The sequence below is a fragment of the Sinocyclocheilus rhinocerous genome, unplaced genomic scaffold (genome assembly GCF_001515625.1).
Source record: "Sinocyclocheilus rhinocerous isolate Xijiao unplaced genomic scaffold, SAMN03320098_v1.1 scaffold1655, whole genome shotgun sequence".
Classification (NCBI taxonomy): Eukaryota; Metazoa; Chordata; class Actinopteri; order Cypriniformes; family Cyprinidae; genus Sinocyclocheilus; species Sinocyclocheilus rhinocerous.
The window spans coordinates 1,455,765-1,480,992 of record NW_015655597.1 but is presented as its reverse complement, the minus strand read 5'-3'; the positions used below and the strand labels follow the sequence as shown (position 1 = coordinate 1,480,992).

At 38.1% G+C, this 25,228-nt stretch overlaps 4 protein-coding genes and 1 long non-coding RNA gene across 5 annotated transcripts in view; 1 reads left to right on the top strand and 4 right to left on the bottom strand.

Moving 5' to 3' along the window:
* Positions 1-4,667, bottom strand: part of LOC107718757 (putative FERM domain-containing protein FRMD8P1) — a 6,869-nt gene extending 2,202 nt beyond the window's left edge. The window contains exons 1-8 of the mRNA XM_016525982.1: positions 4,486-4,667; positions 3,965-4,052; positions 3,693-3,860; positions 2,840-2,941; positions 2,697-2,755; positions 1,614-1,780; positions 970-1,191; positions 625-898 (exon numbers count right to left, since the gene is read on the bottom strand). Coding sequence (XP_016381468.1) covers positions 625-898; positions 970-1,191; positions 1,614-1,780; positions 2,697-2,755; positions 2,840-2,941; positions 3,693-3,860; positions 3,965-4,052 — 1,080 coding nt within the window. The 5' untranslated portion in view covers positions 4,486-4,667. The remainder of the gene's footprint in view (positions 1-624; positions 899-969; positions 1,192-1,613; positions 1,781-2,696; positions 2,756-2,839; positions 2,942-3,692; positions 3,861-3,964; positions 4,053-4,485) is intronic.
* On the top strand, positions 818-1,664 carry LOC107718763 (uncharacterized). Its single transcript, XR_001637445.1, has 3 exons — positions 818-916; positions 1,125-1,208; positions 1,598-1,664. It is a non-coding gene; the product is annotated as an uncharacterized LOC107718763 (long non-coding RNA).
* Positions 4,668-5,781: 1,114 nt separating the features above from the next.
* Positions 5,782-6,378, bottom strand: LOC107718787 (gastrula zinc finger protein XlCGF7.1). Its single transcript, XM_016526013.1, has one exon. The coding sequence runs from the start codon at positions 6,376-6,378 to the stop codon at positions 5,782-5,784; it is 597 nt and encodes a 198-aa protein (XP_016381499.1).
* A 1,347-nt stretch (positions 6,379-7,725) lies between these two features.
* On the bottom strand, positions 7,726-10,392 carry LOC107718795 (ras-related protein Rab-1A-like). The gene is made up of 6 exons (XM_016526022.1): positions 10,098-10,392; positions 9,619-9,691; positions 9,431-9,526; positions 9,251-9,346; positions 8,982-9,113; positions 7,726-8,417 (listed from the first exon to the last, which is right to left on the bottom strand). Exons 1-6 carry the CDS (start codon positions 10,109-10,111, stop codon positions 8,223-8,225), a joined length of 606 nt encoding a protein of 201 aa, XP_016381508.1. The 5' UTR covers positions 10,112-10,392; the 3' UTR covers positions 7,726-8,222.
* Positions 10,393-10,778: 386 nt separating this feature from the next.
* LOC107718753 (uncharacterized) overlaps positions 10,779-25,228 on the bottom strand; it is a 26,646-nt gene continuing 12,196 nt past the window's right edge. The window contains exons 11-29 of the mRNA XM_016525978.1: positions 24,525-24,584; positions 24,216-24,387; positions 22,975-23,694; positions 22,144-22,548; positions 20,992-21,411; positions 20,375-20,755; positions 19,351-20,079; positions 17,160-18,407; positions 16,020-16,260; positions 15,734-15,906; positions 15,001-15,049; positions 14,345-14,902; positions 14,191-14,260; positions 14,029-14,078; positions 12,902-13,022; positions 12,704-12,803; positions 12,552-12,625; positions 11,903-12,017; positions 10,779-11,807 (exon numbers count right to left, since the gene is read on the bottom strand). Coding sequence (XP_016381464.1) covers positions 11,720-11,807; positions 11,903-12,017; positions 12,552-12,625; positions 12,704-12,803; positions 12,902-13,022; positions 14,029-14,078; positions 14,191-14,260; positions 14,345-14,902; positions 15,001-15,049; positions 15,734-15,906; positions 16,020-16,260; positions 17,160-18,407; positions 19,351-20,079; positions 20,375-20,755; positions 20,992-21,411; positions 22,144-22,548; positions 22,975-23,694; positions 24,216-24,387; positions 24,525-24,584 — 5,774 coding nt within the window. The 3' untranslated portion in view covers positions 10,779-11,719. The remainder of the gene's footprint in view (positions 11,808-11,902; positions 12,018-12,551; positions 12,626-12,703; positions 12,804-12,901; positions 13,023-14,028; positions 14,079-14,190; positions 14,261-14,344; positions 14,903-15,000; positions 15,050-15,733; positions 15,907-16,019; positions 16,261-17,159; positions 18,408-19,350; positions 20,080-20,374; positions 20,756-20,991; positions 21,412-22,143; positions 22,549-22,974; positions 23,695-24,215; positions 24,388-24,524; positions 24,585-25,228) is intronic.

Here is a 25,228-nt window from a genome sequence, read left to right as displayed (position 1 = left end):
ATAAATAAGTAAATATGTAATACATAAGTATATCATGAAAATTTATACATACATACATAATTCATACATAAAACCGTTCTAAAGTTTGGGGTCAGTAATCAAAAATATAGTAAAAACAGTAATATTGTGAAAAATTATTACATTTACAACAACTCTTTTCTATATAAATGCAATTTAATCCTGTGATGGCAAAGCTGAACCAGCATCATTACTCCAGTCTTCAGTGTCACCTGATCCTTCAGAAATCATTCTAAAATGCCGATTTGCTGCTCAAGAAACATTTCTTATTAAGCATTTCTCAAGAAAAATATCTTATGTTGAAAACAGTTGTTCTGCTTAATATTTTTGTGGAAACTGACACATTTTTTTGAGGATTCCTTGATAAATAAAAAGATGAACAGCATTTATTTGAAACTTTTGTTACATTATAAATATTTGTAGGTCTCTTTTGACCAATTTAATGTATCCTTGAATGAAAATATTAATTTGTTTGATGGAATATATTTATGAAAATAATTTGATAATATTAAAATGCAAATATTTTAATTTTATTGCTATAATACATTTTAAATATATGCTTGCTTACACTGTCAAACACAACAACATAAATCATTGTGTGCTCACCTGTTTTGAATAAATCTTTAATAATTTATTGACAGGCACGCCAGCCTCCTCCCCATCAAACTCCAGCCAGAGGATGTGTGTGTCTCCCTCTGTCTCTGGGTAGCTGTGATCCCAGGAAAGCTCACTGAACTTGAGGCCCAGGAGGACATGCTTCTCTTTCACATCCATGACATATACTCCTTCCAGACTGATGCCCACACTCACAGCCTTACGGCCACCTCTGTGAAGGAGGCCCTGTGCTGGCTTGTCTATCTCACCCATGAAGAAAGCACATCTGCAAAAATACACACATGTAAGGCTCAGACACTTCATATTCGAACAACTTTCCACTTGCAGTAATAGTACCCATAGTAAGGCAGAGTGTGGCAGCTCCTGAGGTACTGGCGCAGCAGAGCGATGGGCTCCTGACTGGAGCCAGTGGCAGCAGAGGAGCAGACTGAACGATACTCCTTTATAAGATTTTGCTCCATCTCTGCATTCCTCCCTCCTCTCCCCCTCAGTGTGGATAGAAAACCTCCTCCTCCTAATGCAGCGTGGGCCGGTAGGAATGAGGACAGCTTCTTCTCTCTGGAATAATATTACAGGTAGAAACTGAAATTAATTTACAGCAAATTAGTCAATAACAAATTATACTATAATAGTGAACCAATTAATTCTAGGACAGGATTCCTTAACTGGGAGGCTGATGAAAAGCTAATAATTAAATCTGTAAAGTTTTGTTCCCCTTTTGTAAGTTGCTTTGGATAAAAGCATCTAGTAAATGCATAAATGTAAATGCAGTAAATTATGCATAATTAAAGCAAATAATCCTAAACCAAACCCTAATTCTACATGTTGATAATTTACATTACTCGGAACTTATTTGTGTCAATACCTCAAAATAAAGTGTAACCAAACATTGAAAATAAAAAAAAATGGACAAAAAGGGAAGTGAAACCTCAACTTTACATTAACCATCTGATCCCTGATGTAGGAGCAGAGAAGGTCACCTGATTGCTGCTGTTAGAGCCTGGTCATCAAGCCCAGTCCCCAGCTCAATGGCACAGGACAAAGCTCCCAATTTCAGCCAGTGTTCAGGGTCACAGGGGTAACGACCCTCCAAGATATTCATCTTGGCCTCGTCATAAAGTAGCCTTAACACTCCTTCATCTTCAAGCTGACATTACAAAATAAAGATGTTACACAACATAAATTCACATCATGGAATCACAAAATTAATTTTAAAATGCATTAATTTAATATATCATTAATTCAATTTCTGTTAATAAATTAAAAAATCAGCTTTGCCATAATTGCTAAAGATATCTTAGCCTACATGGGTCTTCAAGTCAAAACGCTTGAAAACCACAGTCTTATAGGGTAATGGCAGTTTATGGTAAAGCCTGGTGCACACTGGACGTCTGAGGTAAACATCGGGAATTGTAAAAGATTTTGCTTGTCTATATGATTGATATGTCACATAAATCTCTTTGGGACGTTTTATGCTATGATCACTCTTAATGATAAGCAGTCCATGACCTCCACTGGCCAGTCTAATAACTCCAGACACAAATACTCAATCAGGTCCAAAGTCTTTGATACAGTGTTGCACAGTCTGACATGCAAGGCATTTGACACTGTGCATGTGCCTTGGCTTTTGTGCAAGATCTCTCTGGGGTCATATTGCATATTAATCTGACAAGCAAACCTCTTAATAGACAAAGAAAAACGCAATGTGTGCACTGGGCTTAAAGGGATAGTTCACCTAAATGTGTCATCACCTCATGTTGTTCCAAACCTGTATGACTTACTTTCTAAAGTAAAATAAAAATATATATATTTTGAAGAATTTCTCAGTGTCCATATAATGAAAGTCACTGGGGTCCAACACTGTACTGAACCCTATTAACTTTAATTATATGGACAAAAGACACTGAAAAATTCTTCAAAATATCTTATTTTGTTGTGCAGTTGACTGTGTTGGGCCCCACTGGCCTCCGAAAGGAAATAAAGTCATACATAAGTTTGGAAATACATGAGGGTGAGTAAATAAGAGAATCTTAATTTTTCCCCCCAAAAAAAACTTTCAATACCTGAAGTTCTTTTGACCTGGAATAAAAAACATTTCTTTTGAACAGAAGACACGGCTCATCTGAAAAATACAGAAATGTGTTATTGATAAACACCTAAACTTTCAAATGAAGCGAAATGTACAAAATTAAACACACAAGCATACCTTGAGAAATGTCTTCTGCGGGGGCCTCAGTAAAACGGTACAGCAGGTCCTGCCACTGACGACACAGCTTGTAGGGCAAATGTTTCGGTTTCAACTGCAGGTCTGTTCAAACATATCACAACAAAATGAGACTAAAGGTGGGAAACAATAAGAAGGACTCCATAAAAAAAATATGATGATAAAACGCTAGGGCGTATTTCCTCTGTTAATCAATAAGACTGTATGTCTAACTAAAGGTTGGAACAGAACACACAACTTTTGACCAGAATTTTGCCCTGATTTTCAGTCTGGATGAGCTGATAGTAGTAGCCGAAAGTCGGTGCCAGTCTGCAGATTTTGGGCAGTAAGAGTTGACAGATTACAGTTTTTTATTATTTTTATTTTATTTTATGCATATTGCTTTAATTTGTCAGGTGTCTCATAGAAATGAGCTGCATGTTTCTGTGCGAGTTTGTGTTTGGATCTATTTGAAATCTGGTAGCGTGTGATCCTCAGTTGTTAAGTATGTGATGCACAGTTTTTCTTTGTAGCTATTAAAGAATTGGCAAGTATATGATGCCTAGTGTTTTAAAATCTGTACCGGTTATAAAAGTCATGTAGTGCATTCCAGACCTTAATAAGTAAAAAGCTGCCCTTGTTTAAAAAGACATCAAATAATCCACAAATGCCAGCGGGTGGCACTGATGCCCTCAGGACTTCCTGATGTACCCTCCTAACGCTTCACTTGCAATTCAGCCACAGAGATTGTAAATGCCATCATTGTGCTTGCCCTTCTTCATAACCTAATTACAAAAAGCTCATAGATTCTGTATCAGTCTGACATCTGACCAGAGCACAAAAGAACGATCATTACCAAGCAAAGGAGAGCAGAACCAGAAAGCGAACACATCTATGGCAGAGTTGGGAATGTTGAGGGCTTCTCGGACATTGCGGCCGAGCTCCTGCGCATTCATACAGCCGAGACCCTCCAAAGTCAAGTGCACCGCACTGTCGCTCGCCAAGTACACCAACAAATCCTGAGCTGGAGAAACACAAGAGGGACAAATGATCATGTGAGGTCAACAATGATCAGATCACGACCTCCAGTCCAGTGACATCAGATCCAGAGAGGAACAGAGAACCGACCTCTGGTGACTGAGGAAGCCACACTTCCCCGCTGGGAATGAGAGTGCTCTGATGGATCAAGGGGGAAGTCGTCATCATCTCCCTCCATCTAATCCAGAAACAAACACAAGTACTGAGTAGGAAACACAAAGCATTTTTATTTAAGAGACTTCCGCTAATTGTTATTGGTATATTCTGTACAAACTAAGCATAAACTGAAGAAAAACTCATCAGTTGGATAGTAGTTTTCAAAGCAAAATTATCCGTCATAAGCATCAACAAGTTTGAATAAATACTGAAGGCTAACGCAGCAACTTTTAAGTTCCTGAAGTATTGTATGTTTTACAGTTTGCTTTCGCTATTTGTACCCTAAACATCACCTTGTTTACTATACTTTATTAAAATACGGTAATATTATCAAAAAAGTAGTGAATTAAAAGAAAAAAAAAATACAGCTGACGTCCCTATTCTGACTGGCTAACGTTAGCTAACTTAGCTACTCCAGTAACTTGCCGGACACCAAACTACATACAGCAACATACCGAGACACTGTCCTTCGTTTCAGAAGCTTCTTTCTCGATCAAAACAGACTGAAAGCATCAATATTTGGGGGGATTAAGTTACATAAAAAGCTGAGAGTATGACGGCAGCAGCAGCGCAGCTGGATAATGTTCTTCAAACAGCGCCCACCAGTGAAATCAGCAACAACCTGGAAGAAGCTTCATGCCTGTAGAAGCGCCGCACTATGACTCGCCAAAAGAGGGCGCACTACAGCCCAAAATGCAGTTTTTTCAGTTGACACTAGGAAATGTAGTAAATTTATCCTCAACAACACATAAATAAACTTGAATGCTTTATAGAAGCGATGTATTTGCTTTTAATAAATATAAAAAATTAAAAACAAATAAAAATGAAAACCAAAACATGCTTTACACCTAAAACATTTGGATAAAGATATTTAAATTCTATTCTAAATGACGAGGCAGTTACTGGTCGTCATTCATTCATATATGACTTATATTGAATAAAATAACTATTTTATCTCTGCGACAAGGGTTAAACTGATGAATTCACATTTGGTCTCTGCTGATTCATAAACGAAATGGGCTTCATACTAGAAGACTCTCATCTCCTCTCTAGGTTTTAATTATTTCTGTGCGGCGCCAACGCCAAGTCTGTTAGTGGTCCACGTGATTCATTCTCATCATTGCCATGAGTTAATGCCATCTGCTGCTGCTTTCGGTTGCATAAACTAAATAATAAAGATGTTTTTGAAGTTATTTTAATAGTCACTGCATATAGCCTAGTTGCATTTTGAATTGTAAATCATACATTGTTATTCCATTCCATTACAAGTTGTTTTTTGCTTTTTTACTATGGTGTTTTGGGGGGAAATTAAGTCTATTAGGGGAATAAGGGAATCTACTATTGTTTTGTTTACACTATACCACTACATAAAGAAAGAGCATAGTCTTTATTGTACCAACAGTTTCTCATTGATCTGCCCATGGTAATGAGTGAATTCAGTCGCTAATCATACATTTTGTGGACAGTGATCTATTATATGTGTTCCAGGAAGCACTTAAGTCCGCTAAAATAAACATTTTCACCCTCCTAAAATCCTAAACTTAAGGCCTACCCTACCTCAACAGAAATAATTTTTCCTGGAAGAAAAAATAAAATGGCAAAACACGAACAGATCAAGATAGTATTTTATTTAACAGTGATACATAGATTGACAAGGTTGCTCATGTCAATCATACTGAACGAGTGTTCTTGCTACCCTTAATTAAACAGTTTTTTTTTTTTTTTTTTTTTTTCTCCATTATTTATTTTTCTCACTGTGACAACTTTGGGCAATGTTTTTTTATATGATTCAGCAGGGCACTTGACTGACAGAAGGCTCTCCCACATGAAGGGCAAATGTATGCCTTCACTCCTGTATGAATTCTCTCATGTTTTTTCATAGATCCTGACTGCGAGAAACTCTTTCCGCAGTGTGAACACTTGTAAGGTTTCTCTCCAGTGTGAAGTTTTTGGTGGTCTTTCAAGTGGCTGGCTAAATTAAAGGAACTCCCACACTCAGAGCACACATGTGCTCGCACATTGGCATGTAATTTCTGGTGCTCTTTAAAATGGTCCATGCGTGAATAACTCTGTCCACAAATGGAGCACAAGTATGGCTTATCATTTGTATGGATTCTCAGGTGTCTCTTCAGGTGTGCTGCAAACATAAATTTTTTGCCGCACTGATCACAGTCAAACACTCTTTCTCCAGAGTGAGAGAGCCGGTGATCTCTGAGATTTCTTGGATCTGAGAAACTCTTGCCACACAGATGACATTCGAACGGCTTCTCCCCAGAGTGAATCCTAAAGTGAATCCTAAGGTTTCCTTTTTGTGTAAAGCTCTTTCCACACTGAGGACAGGGGAACATTTTTTGGGCTCCTGTTTTGTTGTTTTCAGGCTGTGAGCAACTGGAAGACTTTTGTTCTGTTATCAAAAAATGAGCACATCATTTGTCAATTGTCTAAAAATGAATTCAAGCATGAAATTAAATAAAGTGGAAGGCTTTTATGAAATCTCTGCCATTCTCAAGTTCCATACATTGTGTATTTATTATGGTACATCTTTGCTTTTATTATGACCACTTAAGCTTTGCTAACTTAATGTAAGAAGTTTAGAGAATATCAAGAATGGACACCAACCTGGCTCTTCAGTATCTTTATTTTTCCTTCTTCGTGGTTCTGGACCACTCCTGCACCCACTTTCCATTCTTGTAATACGCACTGTTGTCTCTGTTGACTGTTGTCTCTATGTAGAATGGTCGTATTGATCATCATGGCTTTTAGTAGTGAATTGCTGTGGGAGTGGCTTGAATCGCGATCGCAAGGTGTGAATTGGAGATATTCGAAACGTTGAGTACATTGTTCTTCAGACCATTTTTACATAAAATATCACAGTCAGTTCAGTGCATTCATTTAAATAAGAATGGATGTTTACATGGCTGTAGGAATGATCAACAATGTGTGTGTGTGTTGGGGCAGGGACCATTTTGACCCAAACCAGCAGTTTAAGTTTACTTTTAAATAATCGATAAGTTTTAAATGACTGAGCAGTAAATAACATTTGTGTTTAAATTATATTAAATTTATTTCTATCTATTTACTTTTACTTTTACTTTTAATCATTTAGCAGACGCTTTTATCCCCACCCCCTATATATATATATATATATATATATATATATATAATATATATATTTGCAATTATATTTAAATAACTACAAAAATTACATTTGTATTTTAATTTAAATTATTATTTTTTATTTAATTAACTTTTTAAAAGAGCAACAAAATAAAAAAATAAATGGATGGTTATTGCATTCTTAACACACCATACTCAATAAATAATAATAAAAGCTAGCTAGCAGTCCCCAGCCGTGTTTTCTCAATAATAATTAAAGCCTCTAAAATACACTGTTCACTCAAAAAAATAAAAATAAAAAAAGCTGTTATCATTTACTTATGTCGTTACAAACCTGTATGGTTGACTTTCTTCTGTGGAACACAAAAGCAGATATGTTCAAAAATGTTTCTGTTCATACAATGAGATCCAATGATGATGATCCCATTGACTTGAGATGAAAACATCTTCAAAATATTTTGCGTTCTGCAGGTTTGGAGCAACGTGACATCCATTCTAATAGCAATAAACTACCCTTCTAAGCTCCCTTTATATGGGATAATAAACACAAACAAAAATGAAAGTAGAAGCAAATTAATACACACAAAACAACATTGTTTATTTGAACAGAACCACAGTAAAACTCCATATGAGAATGTTGGAGAGTCCCTGCTTTACCATGCTGATCCCAGCAATGACCACTCAACCACCTGATCTTCTTGAAAGCACGAACAAGAAAAGGCACCGCTTTAGCGAGCTGCGAATCCCAGTTCATTGTTTAGGAATTTTCATATGATTGGGTCAATTGTGAAAGTTAACAGCTATTAACACAGTGATCTGGACCATTTTCACCTTCATTTTTCAGGCAAATACCTGAATCAGTGTGTACCTGTGCTTTAATCTTATTTTCAAACACAACGAAAATATGGGAAGAGCCATGAATGTTTCTTTGTTAAACAACAGTAATGAGTTCAAACTTTATTGAGCACCATGTAGGAGACAGTATGTCATTAATTTCCACAGTGGCCACCTCTACACAATGCTCATCAGTGTCCAGTCCTGCTCATCACTCTCCCTGAGAACATACGACAGTGATCTAACAGCACCCGCTGCCTGACTGCTGCACCGGGGTGCTTTCAATTTTAAGATCAGGTTTCTCTGAACCCCCCGAAGTCCCTGGTCTCATGCGCTTCTTTATCTCCTCTGCCATGGTCATGAAGGCCTGCTCCACGTTCGTGGCATTTTTGGCACTCGTCTCAAGGAAAGGTATGCCAAGAGAGTCAGCGAACTCCTGAAAAAATGTGTGGGAGAGAGAAGACCAATCTTTGTGTTTTCAGTTAAAGTATAACTATAAAGTGTTTGGTGTAGAAATGACATAACTTACCTCACCAGTGGATCCTCTGCAGTGAATGGGTGTCGTCAAAATGAGAGTTTGATAAAAACATCACAATAATCCACAAGTTATCCAACAAGACAACATTTTCACTGAAGGAAGCATTATTATGGATTATGGACTAGTATTTTGCCAGAAGCAACAATTTAAAAGTTAAAACATCTTGATGGAGTTTCACTTCAAAAGAAATGAATGGATGGACTGGAGTCATGTGGATTACTTGTGGATTATTTGTGGCTGTTTGGACTCTCATTCTTACGGCACCCATTCACTGCAGAGGATCCACTGGTCAGCAAGTGATACAATTTAAAACTTCTCCAAATCTGTTCCAGTGTAGAAACAAACTCATCTACATCTTGGATGGCCTGAGGGGGAGTTCATTTTCAGCAAATTTGCATTTTTGAGTGAATTATTCCTTTAACTAGTTTAAAAAGGAAGTTCATTAGTTCCCTACCAACCAACCTTAGCTGTAGTGTAGTCCACAACTTTTTTTGGAGTGAGGTCACACTTGTTTCCTACAAGTAGTTTGTTGACATTCTCACTTGCATAGCGATCGATTTCTTTCAGCCACTGTTTCACGTTGTTGTAGGATTCCTGAAAAGACACCAGCATTAAACTTTTAAGAATGTGTGCAGTTTCGTTTACATTTGAGAGGTAAACCTTCATTTTAAACAGTAGCCATAAATGTTTCATGTACAGATGTGAATTTTTTAGAAAGGAGTCTCACAAACCTGATCCGTAACATCGTACACAACAATGATCCCATGAGCTCCTCTGTAGTAGCTGGACGTAATCGTGCGGAATCTCTCCTGTCCAGCGGTGTCCCACTGTAAACATGCACATGACTCATTTAACTGAAGTATCCCATTAAATGACACGCTTAAGTTGAATTCTAAAGTCTACAAACTCACTATCTGCAGTTTAATAGTTTTCCCATCCAACTCAATAGTTCGGATCTTGAAATCCACTCCGATTGTGCTGATGAAACTCTCGGTGTAGGTGTCGTCCTGGAAAAGAAAAATCAATCATATTTCAACCACACACGGTCAGAGATCATTCATATCCAAAGATGCTGTTGCAAAAAAAAAAAAACGCTTACTGCAAAACGCAATAGAATGCAAGATTTTCCAACTCCAGAATCTCCAATCAGAAGAAGCTTGAATAAGTAGTCACTGTGGAAATATGCAAAAACAAATAGTTTTAAAACAGTTCTGAGATCTTCATTTTATATATAAAATATATTCTCTCATATAGCTCATATAATACTAATATTAAATATGATATAATTCTATTTATAATTATTTAATAATAATAATAATAATAATTAAAAAATAATAAAGTTAAATATATAATATACAAATATATCTATCATACATACGTTTTTTTTTACAGAGCAACTATTGTGCAGTCTGCAACCATGACAACTGCTTTAAGTAACAACCGTAACACAATACTATTTGCTATTTAATTATTATATAAATTGATCAACAACTGCATAGGAATTTTGGTTGACCTGCCAACGAAAGGTTAAAGGAAATTATGAGGCGGTCATAAATGTTTATAGTTCTCACGACTTACTATTCAGGGTTCATGATGTGACAGCAAAGGGATTGTTATTGTTTGTCCAGCTGGTAGAAGCGCTCTGGGTCGCCTACTGTTCACCGGCTGAGCGCAAACTCTTGAGCCAGTATTTAGTCTGGAATAGTAGCAATAAAAAGAGGATCTCTGAGTTTTGATAAGCCTTTGTGGACCGTTTCCAGACCTCCTTATAAAATCAACCCAATCTGACTTTACGCCTCTTCTCTCCTCTCTGGTTTTACAAGCCGCGCAGGTGCGGCAGTGACGGATGATGATGATGATGATGATGCGCCACTATTCTTACCCGCTTTCGCCGCCTAGTGGTGGGATCCATGCATATGTAATTTTGTGCATATATTTGTGCATAAATATGTTGATTTTGTAGATGAGCTGATATACACATGGATCAAATGTGTATCTGTGTGGTGTTGGACCCTCGGGGCCTCCAGCCTGATGTAAAATGTAAAATAAATTATATATATGCACATTTTTTAATTTGTAATTTACATTATAAGCTATATGTGTGTGTGTGCATGTGTGTGTTTATCTCCCTCCCATGTTTTAGGCAGAAAAACCATAGATTAAAATTCAAACAGCATCAAACTTTATTGAATAAAACACCCTAAATCTTAAAATAGGAATGAATTACACATTTAATTATCAAAAAGAGTACAGACAGACAAAATACTTTTTGTATATCTATAAAACAGCCCATAAATATTTTTCATTTTGAGTTAGCTTTCAAGGTTTAAAACACAAAGATACAGAATGGGTACATTTTATATAAAAAGCCCCCTTTCAAAAGGTATTAAACCTCTAAAGGCACTGCAATGCAAAATAACTTTATCAATACATTCATTTGGAGACATATATTGTCTGATAAAACATCAGAGAATATAATTTGCAGCTAATACAAGACAACAGCCCAACAGAGACATGTTGGCATACCAGGAAACAGCACACTTAAATAAATAATGTAAAAACAGCAAACTTTGGCGCAAGTCTCTTTGTCTGTTCGATACATCTTAAATACAAAAAAACAACAACAAAGGTGAGAAAACCCTGCTCACTGCTGCAGCTTGAAAGAAATCTATTATTTATTGAGCAATGTTTTATTTTCTTCAGGAAAAAAAAAATCCTGACTAAGGTTGTGTGACAGAAGTCTCAATAAATATTGGATTTCTTGCAACCTACAAATGTGTGCAGAATTTTTCCCTTTTCTTCTTCTTATTTCTTGTATTCAGTTCAACTGTCTGCAACCATGCAGGTGTGTGAAGGCTGTTTGTTTATTTTCCAATAAAACAATAAAGACCTTCTCTCAGATTTTCAGATTTAAAGTAATATTGCTTAAAATACCAAACTCTTAACCAGTGCAACCTTGGAAAACCTTCAAAACGTTGTGCAAACTTTTAGGGAATAACTTGTCTGATCTACACTGGACATGTTTTATATCCCACTGAGATGTCACTGAGATCTTTAAGATGTTTTGAGGAAGGGCTTCACATTTAAGCCAAATGTCTCTGAAAGTGAAAAGAAGGCACACTAATGTCCTGGTGTAGTCCAAGTCATTTAAATAATCTCTGGTGCAGTGAGCCACAGTTTTCAGAAGAATTCAAGTTTCTTCATTGAAGAACACACTTTTCCTTATTGCTGTATTTTCTACGTCTTGCCTCCAGACCTCTCTCCAATCTCTCATCCTCCTCCAAAGCCCTGCACATTCAAAATACATTCAGTGCATGTGTATGTAGAGTCTAATTTCTACAACTCACCATTCCAGTGCAACAAAACACTGTGACTAGACTCACCCTCTCTCTTTTGCATCCATGTCTCTGACTAGCTCGTCCCGCTTGTTGACCAGTGACACCAGTTCCTGTAGCAGTAGCTGTTCTCTGTGCTGCTGGGCCTGAGTTTTCTGCCAGTCTGATGGATGAAATATGGATATTAGTGATATGATGGTACAGTGATGAAATACTGACTATTACAGCTGCAGCCACAGAGGAAATATGTCGGTAAAAGTTTAAAGCATTAATAGACTAATATATGAGCCAAGTTGATGTTCTTTCTTCTATTTTGTGGCTGTGTGTTTTTTAATAATGTTGAATAAATATAGTGTAAAATACACAATAAATAATGGCAGAATTCAAAATTAACATTGGTATTAATTGGAACCTTCAACCTTTTTCAGTTTTTTTTCAGTTAATTCAATCTGAGGAATTAACATGACAAATGAAAATATGCAATGTGTAGAATACAGATGCACAATATATCGGTAGCATATAGGCTGATATTAGATAACTGAATAATGAACTATGTTAATTATTTTTTACATTTATATTACCTTTGCCACTCAACTTAAGCTTTAAAAACACTACTTTAATAACTGTTATCTAGCAAATCTCAAAATGAATATCTTTTTTTTTTCAGTAACTCTTAGTTTAAAGTTAAATGGCTTACCTTCAATAGCCATCATGGCTCTGAGCTCTCGGGTTAGCAGCTCAAATCTTCTTTCTAAATCCTGCTCTTCTTGCCTGCAAGTGTAACATCATGAATATTTATTGATGTGGCTGACAGTGCGCACTGATTGTGTCTTACATATCAGTACATACAGCAGCTCAAGATTGTCCTGTCTCCTGATCAGAGCATTCTTCTTGTTGACCAGAGTGAACCATTCCTGAATCAGCTTCTCTTCTTCATCTTTATCACTTCCTGTTAAGCAGATAATGTGGTATATCATGCTGCATTTCAAGAGTTAACTTGAAATCAACTTCATTCTCTCCTTCACTCTATATGAGTGTTTTTCTTACCCGTCTCCATGATCTTTCGTAGTCTTTTCTCCACGACTGCAGCTCTGCTGTCTATGTGCTTCTGTTCAGTTTCCAGGGCCTGAAGTTCACTCAACACATATTGATTGGTGTCCTGCAGACACTGGCCAGGAAGTACCACAGGGACACATATATAAAACCAGACGAGAGCAATACAGACAGAGAGAGGAAAAGACAGCGGAAAGGAATGGAGATTGAGAGAAAGAGAGATGGATAGAGCCAGATACAGACCAACATTGATAAAAGACACAAACAGACAATGATGCACAAAGATAATGGAGAGGAAAAGACAGGCTTGATTTAACTAAAAGGTTTATAAAACAAGGAAATTAAACATGGGATGGTAAGAGCTTGTGAGTCAAGAGCTGGATTCTCGAAATTCTTCTTAAGAATGAAGTAGTTTGTTAGAATGTTTCTGAAATTCTTGAAAAATTCTTCTCAGATATTTTCTTACCCTTCCCCCCTCTATTTTCTTTTTTTTCTTAAGAGGAAAATGGCTTTGGTGTTATCTGACTGTATGCCGGGTCTAGGCAAAGATTCATTGATCAGCTTAATGGCTTCATGACAAACACCTGTCTGTCTTTTTGCACTGCTTGCAGAGTACTGTGATCATAATATTCATAATAATGTTGTACTGTTTAATATTTAAAATGACCCAATAAATAAATTTAAACATCTTATCTTTGGGGATTTAAGACAAGTTTGAGGTTATGCTAACTTTAGAAAGTAATTTACAATGAATTTTCAGAACATTCTTTTCAGGAAATCAATTTAATATGTTTTATCTTTAAAACAATCTAAAGAAAAAATGTAAGAACCATTTCTATGAAATGTTAAGAAATGTTTTTGGCAATACAAAATATTCATAACCATATTCTTAAGTTAGAAAACAAGGAAAAAATAGCAGTTTTATTCTTAAGAATGTTTTGTGAATCTGGCCCCAGAATTAGAGAATTATGACGATTACTGTAAACTCAGAAAGATATTTTCTAAATACTTGACATGCAAATTGGCAAATTTTCTTTTAAAACCACAGGCTTTGAAGTTATCAAAAAATTACATAAAAGATGAAACACTTTAATTGTCTCAAATAGTGAGGGCATACTGACCATTGTCTCACTCTCTGCTGATTTAACATCTTGGTTTGCTTCCTGAGGTTCTGCAAGCACACATTAAATGGCAAAATATAAGTGTAAATCAGAGCGTAAAATACCAAATCTTTCCAAGTTCAATCATTTTTTAGATATTAGGAAGCTGTTTAGGAAGGTTACCAGTTTCAGCACTTTCTCTGGCAGCTGTTGAGCCATTAGTTCCTTCAGCTGTCAGTTCACCTTTATCTGACTGTCGGAGGTTAGTAGAGAAAAGACTATTAGATCAAATATTAAAACATAACTGCAAGGAAAGGGTACATTTTATGTCTTTTACCTCCTTTGGCTGCTCCTTTGAATCAGTCTCATCCATGGATTCGCTCTTTAGTCGCGACCGCCGTTTCTTCACCAGATCTGCATCTCGTATGTGCCCGAATCCTGATCTGGAAGCCGCTGCATTTGGTCGTGGTGGGGCCACAGGAGTCTGCACGCCTCCCTCTGTCTCCTTACTGCCCTTCTCTTCCACCTTTCCTGCACGTTTAGTCCGAGGTGGAGGAACAAGACCTCCGTTTGGCTTAGCCACAGTGTCACTTCCCTCCTCTCCCAGTGAGTCCTTGCTGTTACTCTCTCCTGACAGGGCTCCAGCCTGGAGCCTCTCTGCACAGAATCTGGCTGCTGCTTGTACATCCGACCCTTGGTTTGGACTGGCTACTGCATAGCTGGACTGACTGTTGTTCTGCTCTATCTGTAACACACTCAGCTCCTGCCCAGTGAAGTGTGCACGGATTTGGCACAAGTACGTCATGACAATCAAACGATCTGGCACAGAGAGAAGCACCATGTCTGAGGGCTCCAGCAGACGAGATATTCCCAGTGATGCGAAACCATCAAAAGCCTAAAAGAGAAGCAAAAAAATGCGTAGCACAAATGATGAGGTTTAGTTTATGGTTAAAGAATGTCTTTATGTGGAACATCTGCTTAAACCAAACTTACAGCTTTGTTGTTATGCTTTATGTTGTGAGGCTCCAATGCATCAAAGTCACTGGAAAACAACAACTAAGTCAATACACAATAACAAATATAAAAAGTAATTAAAAAGTATTTTTTTATAATTCATTATAATTAATTAATTATTGTCATATTATGAACAATAAGCTATAAATGTCCAATATTGAAATTCTAAATTCCAAAATACTGAAATCAATTATTTTAAGTTTATTAAGGCATCACAACATTATATTGTAAAGTACGAACAAGGTTCATTTTAATTTTATTATTATTATTTTTTTATCAGTTCACCTTTATCTGACTGTCGGAGGTTAGTAGAGAAAAGACTATTAGATCAAATATTAAAACATAACTGCAAGGAAAGGGTACATTTTATGTCTTTTACCTCCTTTGGCTGCTCCTTTGAATCAGTCTCATCCATGGATTCGCTCTTTAGTCGCGACCGCCGTTTCTTCACCAGATCTGCATCTCGTATGTGCCCGAATCCTGATCTGGAAGCCGCTGCATTTGGTCGTGGTGGGGCCACAGGAGTCTGCACGCCTCCCTCTGTCTCCTTACTGCCCTTCTCTTCCACCTTTCCTGCACGTTTAGTCCGAGGTGGAGGAACAAGACCTCCGTTTGGCTTAGCCACAGTGTCACTTCCCTCCTCTCCCAGTGAGTCCTTGCTGTTACGAGTTTGCTTTGAGCTGGGAATGAATGACATGAATCAGAAACTCACATTATCTCAGGGTGGAAGTGATGTAAGATGGCACAGAACGCCAGGCCGTTACGCCAAGAGGTGCTGAAGTTTGTGATTTTTACTCCCTTGTAGTTTCTAGTGATCTCTTGACACCACTCCAGCAAGGACTGACTGGAGGTCACCAAACCAGGACTGGGCAGTGGACTGGCAAACTGTATAGTAACAAATGGAAAGACAAAAAAACAGAGTTAGACAGCGTTTAGACAAAGCGATAAACAGTCTACATTTTAACAGGTACTTTACATAAACAACAAATGCCACTTACATCCCATGCAGGCACTGCGGAACCCTCCTTAATTGATTCATCCATTGTTTTTACTATTGCAAGGTCCATTGGTGGTGGAATTATTTTCTTTTTAATGCGCACTGGAGGCACAATCACATGGGATGCATCTGCAGTGGTCTGGCCATTAACCTGCATGCTGCCTGGGCTTCTAGATGGCGTCTCGCTCCCTTTAGCCTCTGGGGACACAGCAGAGGACTCCTTTTCCTGAGGATGACTAGACCTATCAAAAGGACAGGAAATGTTTTAGACATACCGACATGACTTACAAATTTTGCCATGTTATTATAAATACACACTTCCTCGTCATTGTTTTTGTTTCACATAGTTTTGAAATTAAATTTCAAATTCAGTGTTAAAGTGAAAATGAATTTGTTCTGCTAGGGTTTCCCTTTCTGCAATGCTTAGAACATTTTGGGTGTTGATTTGAGGTTAATGAAAAAACATGCAAATATTAATATACACAGTGTTATTACACTACTGTTCAGAAGTTGTAAGATGTTACATATACATATAGATATGTAAGATATATATTTTTAAAGAAATTAATACTTTTAATTACCATTAGGATGCATTGGATTGATCAAAACTGACAGTAAATACATTCACAATATTACACATAATTATTTCAAATAAATGCTGTTCTTTTGAACTTTCTGTTTATCAAAGAATCCTGGAAAAAACATATCCCGGTTTCCACAAAAATATTAAGCAGCACATCTGTTTTTAGCACTGACAATAAGAAATGTTTCTTGAGCACCAAATCAGCATATTAGAAAGACTGGAGTAATGGCTGCTAATAATTCAGCTTTGCCTTCACATGAATAAATTACTTATTAAAATAGAAAACATTTATTTTAAATTGTAATAGCATTTCACTATATTACTGTTTATACAGCATTTTTGATCGAATTAATTCAGCTTTGGTTTGACTTCTTTCAAAAACATAAAAAAATCTTACCAACCCCAAACCTTTGAACGGTAGTGTAAATTGTGCACAGAGGTGTACATTTTTAGGCATCAGCCTTTAGAGCTGTAGATGTCATTCCAGACTTAAAGTCAAACAACATAATATTGCAAAATACAGTTGAATTTTAGTCTTTACAAGCCACTCAAACTTACAATTCATCAGGCACTGGAGATGGTGGCTTATTCTGCTCTATTTGAGCCTCTTCACTTCTATCAATACTTAATTCTGGTTCTTCCTTCTTCTTAGTTTCAGCTTCTGTTTCTGTGTTCTCTGTCTGGTTTGCGGGCTTAACAGCTGGTGTATCTTGGCACTCCCTTTCAGCTGCCATACATTCCAGCTGGATGTTTTGTTCTTGCTTGTTTAACTGGACATTATCATCTAAAACAGCATTTCTAGCATTGGCTTCGCTGTGGCTATCATCTAATTTAAAGCTCTCCAGTGGCACAGAGGGAGTCTGAGACTTACTGATGTCAATCTTCTCATCTATCTGCTCTGGGGAAATCACTGACGGTGGAGGTCTGAGTGTTTTTGTAATCTCCGTCCGATCTAAATTCGGTCGTATTTCATCCATGGGCAGTTTCATGCTGGAATTTAGTTGCATGGGAGGAGTTGGAGGAAGTTCAAAATCAGACTTGCAGGGGATCAAGCGTTTCTTAGTGCATGGAGCAGAAGCTGACGGCTGTGCCATCTCTTCTTCTGCCATTTGACGAATCTTTGCTAACAGAATGCTCTCCTCCGAGAGGTCGTCATCCTTTAGACTGGAACTTTCTGTACTTTTTGAGGGCTCACGGTGTCTTTCGAGTTTAGGAGAAGGAAATGGCCATGGGACCACTGAGCTCCTTGGAGAAATGTCCTTCCCGGAAACAACGTTCTCATCAACGTTTATGTCTTCCGGTCTTTCTGTGGCTGCTACAATAATAATTTCTGATGCCTTGGTGATGACTGGGCTGCTCCCTTTTTCCATCTCAACTTTTGAAGTGTTGTTAATAGACATGCTTTTGGTATTGTCTCCCTCTAGTGGTGACAAGTTATTCTCACTTGTCTCTTTTGCAACATCTTTGCATATCTCAACAGTCTTTACAGCTGCTGTCTCTATAGTTACATCTGAAGGAGTGGTTCCTTGTTCATCGCATTGTGGAACCACATGCCTTTTAGCAGCTGCAGAGCTACTATTTTGACTGATGGCATCAGGGCCAACTTCCTGTAAAGGCACTGGGGGTGGTGACTGCATACTCTCGTCTTGACACAGAGAAACAACTTTGCAAGCAGATTGGGAAATAGTTTCCGTTGGTGTAGTGCCTTTTAATATAGGCCCAGATTCTGGTGGAAAGGCAGTCAGAGGCGATTCCAGTGTTTGTATGGCTGTGAAAACTATTGGCGGTATTGAGGATTCCTCTGGTCTGTGAGAAATGGAACACCAGAACATGAGATCAAAATGTTGCACCTTACCAATTTGGTTATTATAGCGTGCAAAGGTTTTTCAGTAAAGATGCAATTAAGTGAAAATGGCACAATCAGTTCCAGAAGGGGGCTACAAACAGCAGCGTTAGCCCACAGTCACCGTGTAATGTTTTCTGCTAACAACTTTTGCAAGCTTGCAGCAGCAGTGACAAACAAGCTGCGACAAACAAATTGCTGTTTAGTCCTTTTGGAAAAACCACAGAGAGCCCAGTTTCAAAACAACAGGAACCAACACAATGTTTCATGCTCATAATATATACACTACATCTCAAATATATGGGTTTGGTAAGATTTTTCAAATTTTTTTAAAAAGAAGTCTCCAAGGCTGCATTTATTTGATCAAAAATTATTACAATTATTATAATTTAAAATAACTGTTTTCTTTTCAAATATATTTTTAATGCAATTTATTAGTGTGATTGCAAAGCTGAATTAAACATTTCTTATTGTTAACAATGTTGACAACGGGATTTTTGATGAACAGAAATAGAACAGTATTTGTTTGACATTGAAGTAATTTGTAACATCATAACTACCTTGACCCTTTCTTTTGATCAATTTAATGCATCCTTGCTGAATAAAAGTACTAATTACTTTAAAAAATAGTCTTACTTGACCCCAAACTTTTGTATGATAGTGTATCCCAACCCATCTCTTAGAAGACTTGTTGGCCATAGGACACAGGACACATTAAATGCACTGCTTGATGTCAAATGCAGACTCCACCAGCCCTTGTCACAGACACACATGAATAACGTAATGAAACGACTAGAATGCTTGAATGTCAGCCAGACGGAACATTGCCAAAATCGTGCCGTTCATGTAAAGAGGGTCATAAAAATGAGAGGCAGTGCAGGCAGAGGTGATGTCCCATGCACTTACCCTCCATCCATATATAGCTCAGCAGACCACACTGTTCCTAAGTCTTCCTGACCTAGTTCAAACTCCAGCTCCTCCTGTGAACCCTCCGACTCCGCCACTGGCCTTAAATCTGCTGCTGTTATCTTGCCAGGCAGAAGTTCTTCATGCCCATTTCTTTTTGGGCTTTCTTGTATTTTTATTTTCTCAAAGTCTACCTCGGTCACCAGATGATCTGTTTCCACATAGCTGAGGTTTTGCACATCTTTCTTAGCATTCATGTCTTCTTCTTCCTCCAGAAGTAAGCATGGCTCTTCATTCTTCTCTTCATTTGATATCACACTCTCAGACTTCAATTCCACCTTCATGTATTTGTCATTTCCTATTGGTGTCAGTATTTGGGTTTGCTCAATTGCTGTTTTTTGTTTAGAAGGGCTTCCTTTATCCTGGGTCTTGAAGTTCATAGATCCGCTTTGAGTTTCTCTGGCAGCCAGTTTTAAACACTCCACCAAGCTCATGGTCACAGGCTCGGAGGTCTGAATATCTATCTGTAACTCGCCAGAAGGTAACAAATCCTGGATTATTGATTCCTGGGGCTCATCGTCGGATGGATGCTCAATTTTGGTGTCAGAGAAGGCCTCGGGAGGGAGAATTTCGACCACAGATCCATCTTGATCATCCAAAATCGTGTCATCTTTAACATCGGTTTCTGATGTGCTTGGCTGCTGTAGTATTGATGTCATGGTCTCATAACTAAAGGATGAGGACATTTAAATATGATTACATTACACCATGACAAAACAAATTCTTTCCATTCGCAAAAGGGCTCTTTTTGAATCACCAGCCAGTATCAAACAGGCAAGCTCTTCCTTAAGCTAAGCTTCTCATCACTACAGGACACCATACGTGTGGATGCAAAAACTTCCTTGCAAATGCACAGTCACACCTAATAACAACCTTTCAGTGTTTCAGGAAAATGAAATTATAGCCATGCAGATGCCGTGACAAGAGAAGCTCTGTGCACGTCTCAGAATCGTCCCACACTTACCCTTTATACAGAACACAGAAAATCCCCCGTATGAAGCCTACAGATACTTCTTCCTGGTCAGAAACTGAGTCATGTTCCTGTATGCAGGTGTCCACGTTTCTGTCTGTTCCTACATCAAGCTCAAGGCCAAGTCCGGGTCCTGAACAGACACTAACAGTCTTCAGATCTTCTTTAGGTCCAGCTTGAGTTGCCCAAATAGTCTCACTGCCAGTTTTCGGCATCTTATCATCTGAATCTTCCTCTTTACTGGTCTTCTCTATATTATCTTCCCTCTGGCTTTCTCTGTTAGCATTTTTATCTAGTTTGTGGTGGGAATGGGACAAGGCAAAGGAATCCTCTTGCTCCTTCAGCTTGGTTTCTGATGTTTCTTGTCCACATTGGCTGCCATGGACCAAAAAGTGTAAGTGACAAGAATATTCTTTGAAGATCAGTGTTCTCTCGCTAGCATCTCAACTCCCAGCATGTAAACAGATGTTTACTTTAAGTTCTAATAGAGATACATTAGAAACTCAGGCAGAATGAAACATGGACAAACTGGTCAAAACCATGCAAGTCCAGATAGTCTGACGTCCACACAAAACACCATGCAGTGAAGTTAACAAACCTCATGTACTTACCCCCTATCCAGGACCTCTTTTTCTGGAATCAACTTGCACATGCTAACAACTTCATCACTTTTTTCTTTTGTTTTCTCCTCTACCGCAGCCCATAACACACTCTCTTCCTCAAATGTGACCTTTTTCTTTAAACCATTTCCATCAGACTCTGTATCCAGAGACAGGTTGGGCATCAGAGGGCAAATGTCCTCCAGATGCACTGAAGTTCTTTTGTCCTTTACAGCAACAGCAGGGGAGATCACAGGAAGTAGAGGCTTCATACGGACCGGTATACTGACTTTAACAGCTTCTTTTTTCTTCTCCTTAATAGTCTGAGCTGGATGTGGTTTAAGGACAATGGAGGGTATCGGCTGTTGGGAATCTGGTTCATTTATACGGAGATTCTCAGCATCCTCGACTTGGATAACGGCTTTTTCTTCGCTGTGAGGTAAGGAATAAGGTTTGTCACAATTTACTTACCTTGTTTTGATCAAACATGCGTTAATGAATCTCTATCCACATACTGTATATTTGCCTGCTATAACACTGGTATAAATATGAAGCCAATGTTAGCACAAGTTTATATTCAAATCAAGTATGACTTGTTGAAACTCACTCTCTTATTGACACATGACAGTGTACAAGACCCCCAAAAGACCATTTTAACAAACTTAAATGTATGAGATGTGTAACACAACTCAAGCATGCAAGCACTCGGCCATGGCTAAACATTTGAGACCAACTGGTTCTTACCCTGCTTCTAAAGATTTTTTTGAGGACATTTCAGCTTTATTTTCTTCTTTTGGCATCTTGTCAGGTATTTTGTGCTTATTTATTTCCTCATCCCTTGCTTCATCCTCCTGATCCTTTACATTCTCTTTCAGAGAACTCCAGATTGGCACTTCTGCTTGGGCAAGTGAATGGACCTCCACACTCTTCTGCGTTAACACTGTGTTGTCTGGCTTCTTCACAATCAGCTCTGGTTTTGGTGGTTGACTGACTGCTGGAGTTTGTTCTGAGATGCATTTAAGGACTTTGGGCTCCAGGGATTGGGGATGAATGAAAGGAAGCTCTTTTGGCAAATCTGATATTTGAGGGTATGAGATGTGTAACACAACTCAAGCATGCAAGCACTCGGCCATGGCTAAACATTTGAGACCAACTGGTTCTTACCCTGCTTCTAAAGATTTTTTTGAGGACATTTCAGCTTTATTTTCTTCTTTTGGCATCTTGTCAGGTATTTTGTGCTTATTTATTTCCTCATCCCTTGCTTCATCCTCCTGATCCTTTACATTCTCTTTCAGAGAACTCCAGATTGGCACTTCTGCTTGGGCAAGTGAATGGACCTCCACACTCTTCTGCGTTAACACTGTGTTGTCTGGCTTCTTCAAAATCAGCTCTGGTTTTGGTGGTTGACTGACTTCTGGAGTTTGTTCTGAGATGCATTTAAGGACTTTGGGCTCCAGGGATTGGGGATGAATGAAAGGAAGCTCTTTGGGCAAATCTGATATTTGAGGGGAAGCCGCTTTGAGGCTAACACTAGGCCTTTCAGGTGGAGTTAAGGCCATTTCATTTTGACTGAGAGAATAACAGGGAAGAAAAGAATGAGACAGGAAAAAGATTGTTACAGATAGAGGAATATAGATAAATTAGTATTTAGTAAAAACTTTAGGAAGTTCATCTATATTTTTTTCTGGAGAATGATGTCAATGATGTAATTCTACATAAGTGTAATTTTGTGGTTGGGGAAGAAGATATAACCTCTATTCATCTATTCATACTGAGGTCAGTTGGTATGTTTAAATTGTGTTATCTCTAAAAATGTGTTATCTAAAACTATTCATGATGCCAAAGAGAGTTTTATGTGCCTAAGTATTCAAATGAACATCATTAGAAGACAGATATGAGTTTATTGAAACAGGAAGTGACTCAGAAGAGGAAAGTTCCAGTTTGCCACAGTTTGGGAGAGTAATAGTACCATGAGAGTAATAGTACCACACTCACCTTTCCTCAATAGTCAAACTCTTGGCCAGATTATCCTTATGGGACTGCTTCTCTCTCAAACTATGGTTGGACTTAGATTCAAAGACTTCTTCCACCCACACTTGACTTTTTTCCCTGGGAAGATCTGTAGGTTTTTGCTTTAGAGGTGATGAGCTGGATAAAATGTTGGGGATATTGTGTTCTGTAGGGATAACACCAGCTGAGGCAAATTTCTTTATTATCTTGTCCTCGTCTGACTTGTTGAGGTCACCACAAAGCAGAGCACCCTTTGCATTCTGCACATTCGGTTCCCCTTTTGAAGAAACTTCCCCTGCTGATTCAATGTTTGTGTTTTTTGGTTGCTTTATTTTGTCACCATCGGTTATTGAAAAGGTTTGAACCAGACTGGATTGCACTGGTTGTTCAATGTCAATTTTGAGTGGTTCTTTCTCAGGGCATTTGCCAACAGTAACATCTTTAATGGGTTGAGAGGTTATGATCATTTTATCGAAATCGGCCACTTTAAAATCTGGTTCTTCCTCAGCCAATGGTGGTTTCTCTGCTATAAAAACTTGATTTTTCTCCATGTGTGTGGAAACCACTGATGATGGAGGTGTTGTTGCTGGAGCTGAGAATGGGTGTGGAGGAGAGACAGTTCCAATATCTAGTTCCTCAGATCTAGAAGCTTCCACAGGCTGTACTCCAGATGTGTTCAATGATGACTTGCCAACAGGCCCAAGACTGGGGGACAAAGATACTTGGAGTCAAAGTTGGCAAAAAATGGGGTAAGAGGCCAAAGCATGGTGGTGTTTGGTAAGATTAGATGCAACTTTTCCTTAGAGAAAGCACTTTGTTTGTGCCACAGCGATGTTAGTGGCGAGAAAACAGGACAAACGAGACAGACGCAGGATTGGAGTAGTGAGGGAAAGCAACGGAGAGTTTAAACATTTGCAGTGTAAACTGAGAGCTGATGTAGGCAAATGTCATGGTCTGTTTAAAATAGACTTATCACAAGGTCATGCATTTCCCTATTGTTATTAAGGAACTATTTTTCTCATTAAAAGGGTTATTTGGATTTGTGTCCATCTGAAGCCTAACACACTTTCACACAGAAACACACAAAGCACTAAATTCTGAATACAACTCTGCAAATCAGACTGCGTCTGCAAAGGTGATAATAAATGTATTTAATTATATAGTTAAGATTGATGTTAGTGAATTATACTTGATGCCAGAACAAAAAATAATGTTTAAGTGCTCACCTTTTTACAGCCATGGCAGGTTTGAGCTCTTTTCTTTCAGTGCTGATGGTTTCAGGTTGACGGAGGAAGGAAGGAGATTGTTTATTAGCAATGCTAGTGCTGCATATAGTCCGAGATGAGCGATACTGGTCTGTTTTGGGCTCTGAGTTCTTCGGTTCTTCAGCAAGTAAATCTGTTGAGCATAACGGCAAATTGAATCAGAACAATTATTAAAATAAGTAAAAGCTAATCAGTCTTAATCTATTTTATTTTCAATCATTTTCAGGTCATTTACATCATTAATGACACAAGTGAAGAATACTTATTCACCTTGTAGAAACGGGTTTGTTTGATCCTCCTCTGTAAGTGTGTTGAGCTCCCTGGGTATCTCTGGAAAACAGTGCACATTTTAATTTTAAATTTTAAATTATTTTATTAACGTATAATGACTTTTATTTGGTTTTGATTATTAAATTCATTTTCAAAGACAACTGCTGATTTGAAATTACATGAGTGACCGAGGTCATCATAGAGTTTTATGAAAATAAACAGTATCTGGAGTGAGATTTTGGACCAATGAGAGTTCCCTGTGAGTGGGACTATCCAGCATGACATGACCAACATAAATTAAAGCAAACAACAAAATATATCTAGTTGCTTGTGGTGGTCACAATTAGTTATGACAAAACCTATTAAACACAGACGTGATTTAATGGCAAAATAAGTCTCCTAGTACATCATAATTGTTAGACCTATTAGCAATTACACTAGTTCTAATTAATGTGTCTTTTAAAGCAAGCAATAGGCAGTTTAGTACCTGAGCGAGCAGAAGAAGATGAACAGCAGGGGGCAGTTGTGTGGGAATCAGTGGTTGACAGTGCAAGAGCAGGGGTAGAGGAAGAGACAGCTGCTGGGGTAAAAGAGGCAGGTAGGGGTTTGCTAATGGGGTAAGAGACGGGGACAGAGGGAGGTAGAGGTGATTTGGGGAGTTGACTAGAAGTGCAAGATGTTTCGCACAGAGCTTCAAGATCTGG

Bases quoted from the DNA above. Each gene is read 5' to 3' on its own strand.
- LOC107718787 (XM_016526013.1), bottom strand. From the start codon at position 6,378: ATGTTCCCCTGTCCTCAGTGTGGAAAGAGCTTTACACAAAAAGGAAAC.
- LOC107718795 (XM_016526022.1), bottom strand. The intron at 9,527-9,618 runs GTAAGCGTTTTT...TTTCTTTTCCAG, and splicing joins GCATTCTATTGCGTTTTGCA to GACGACACCTACACCGAGAG. The intron at 9,114-9,250 runs GTTTGTGAGACT...GTGTCTTTTCAG, and splicing joins TGTACGATGTTACGGATCAG to GAATCCTACAACAACGTGAA.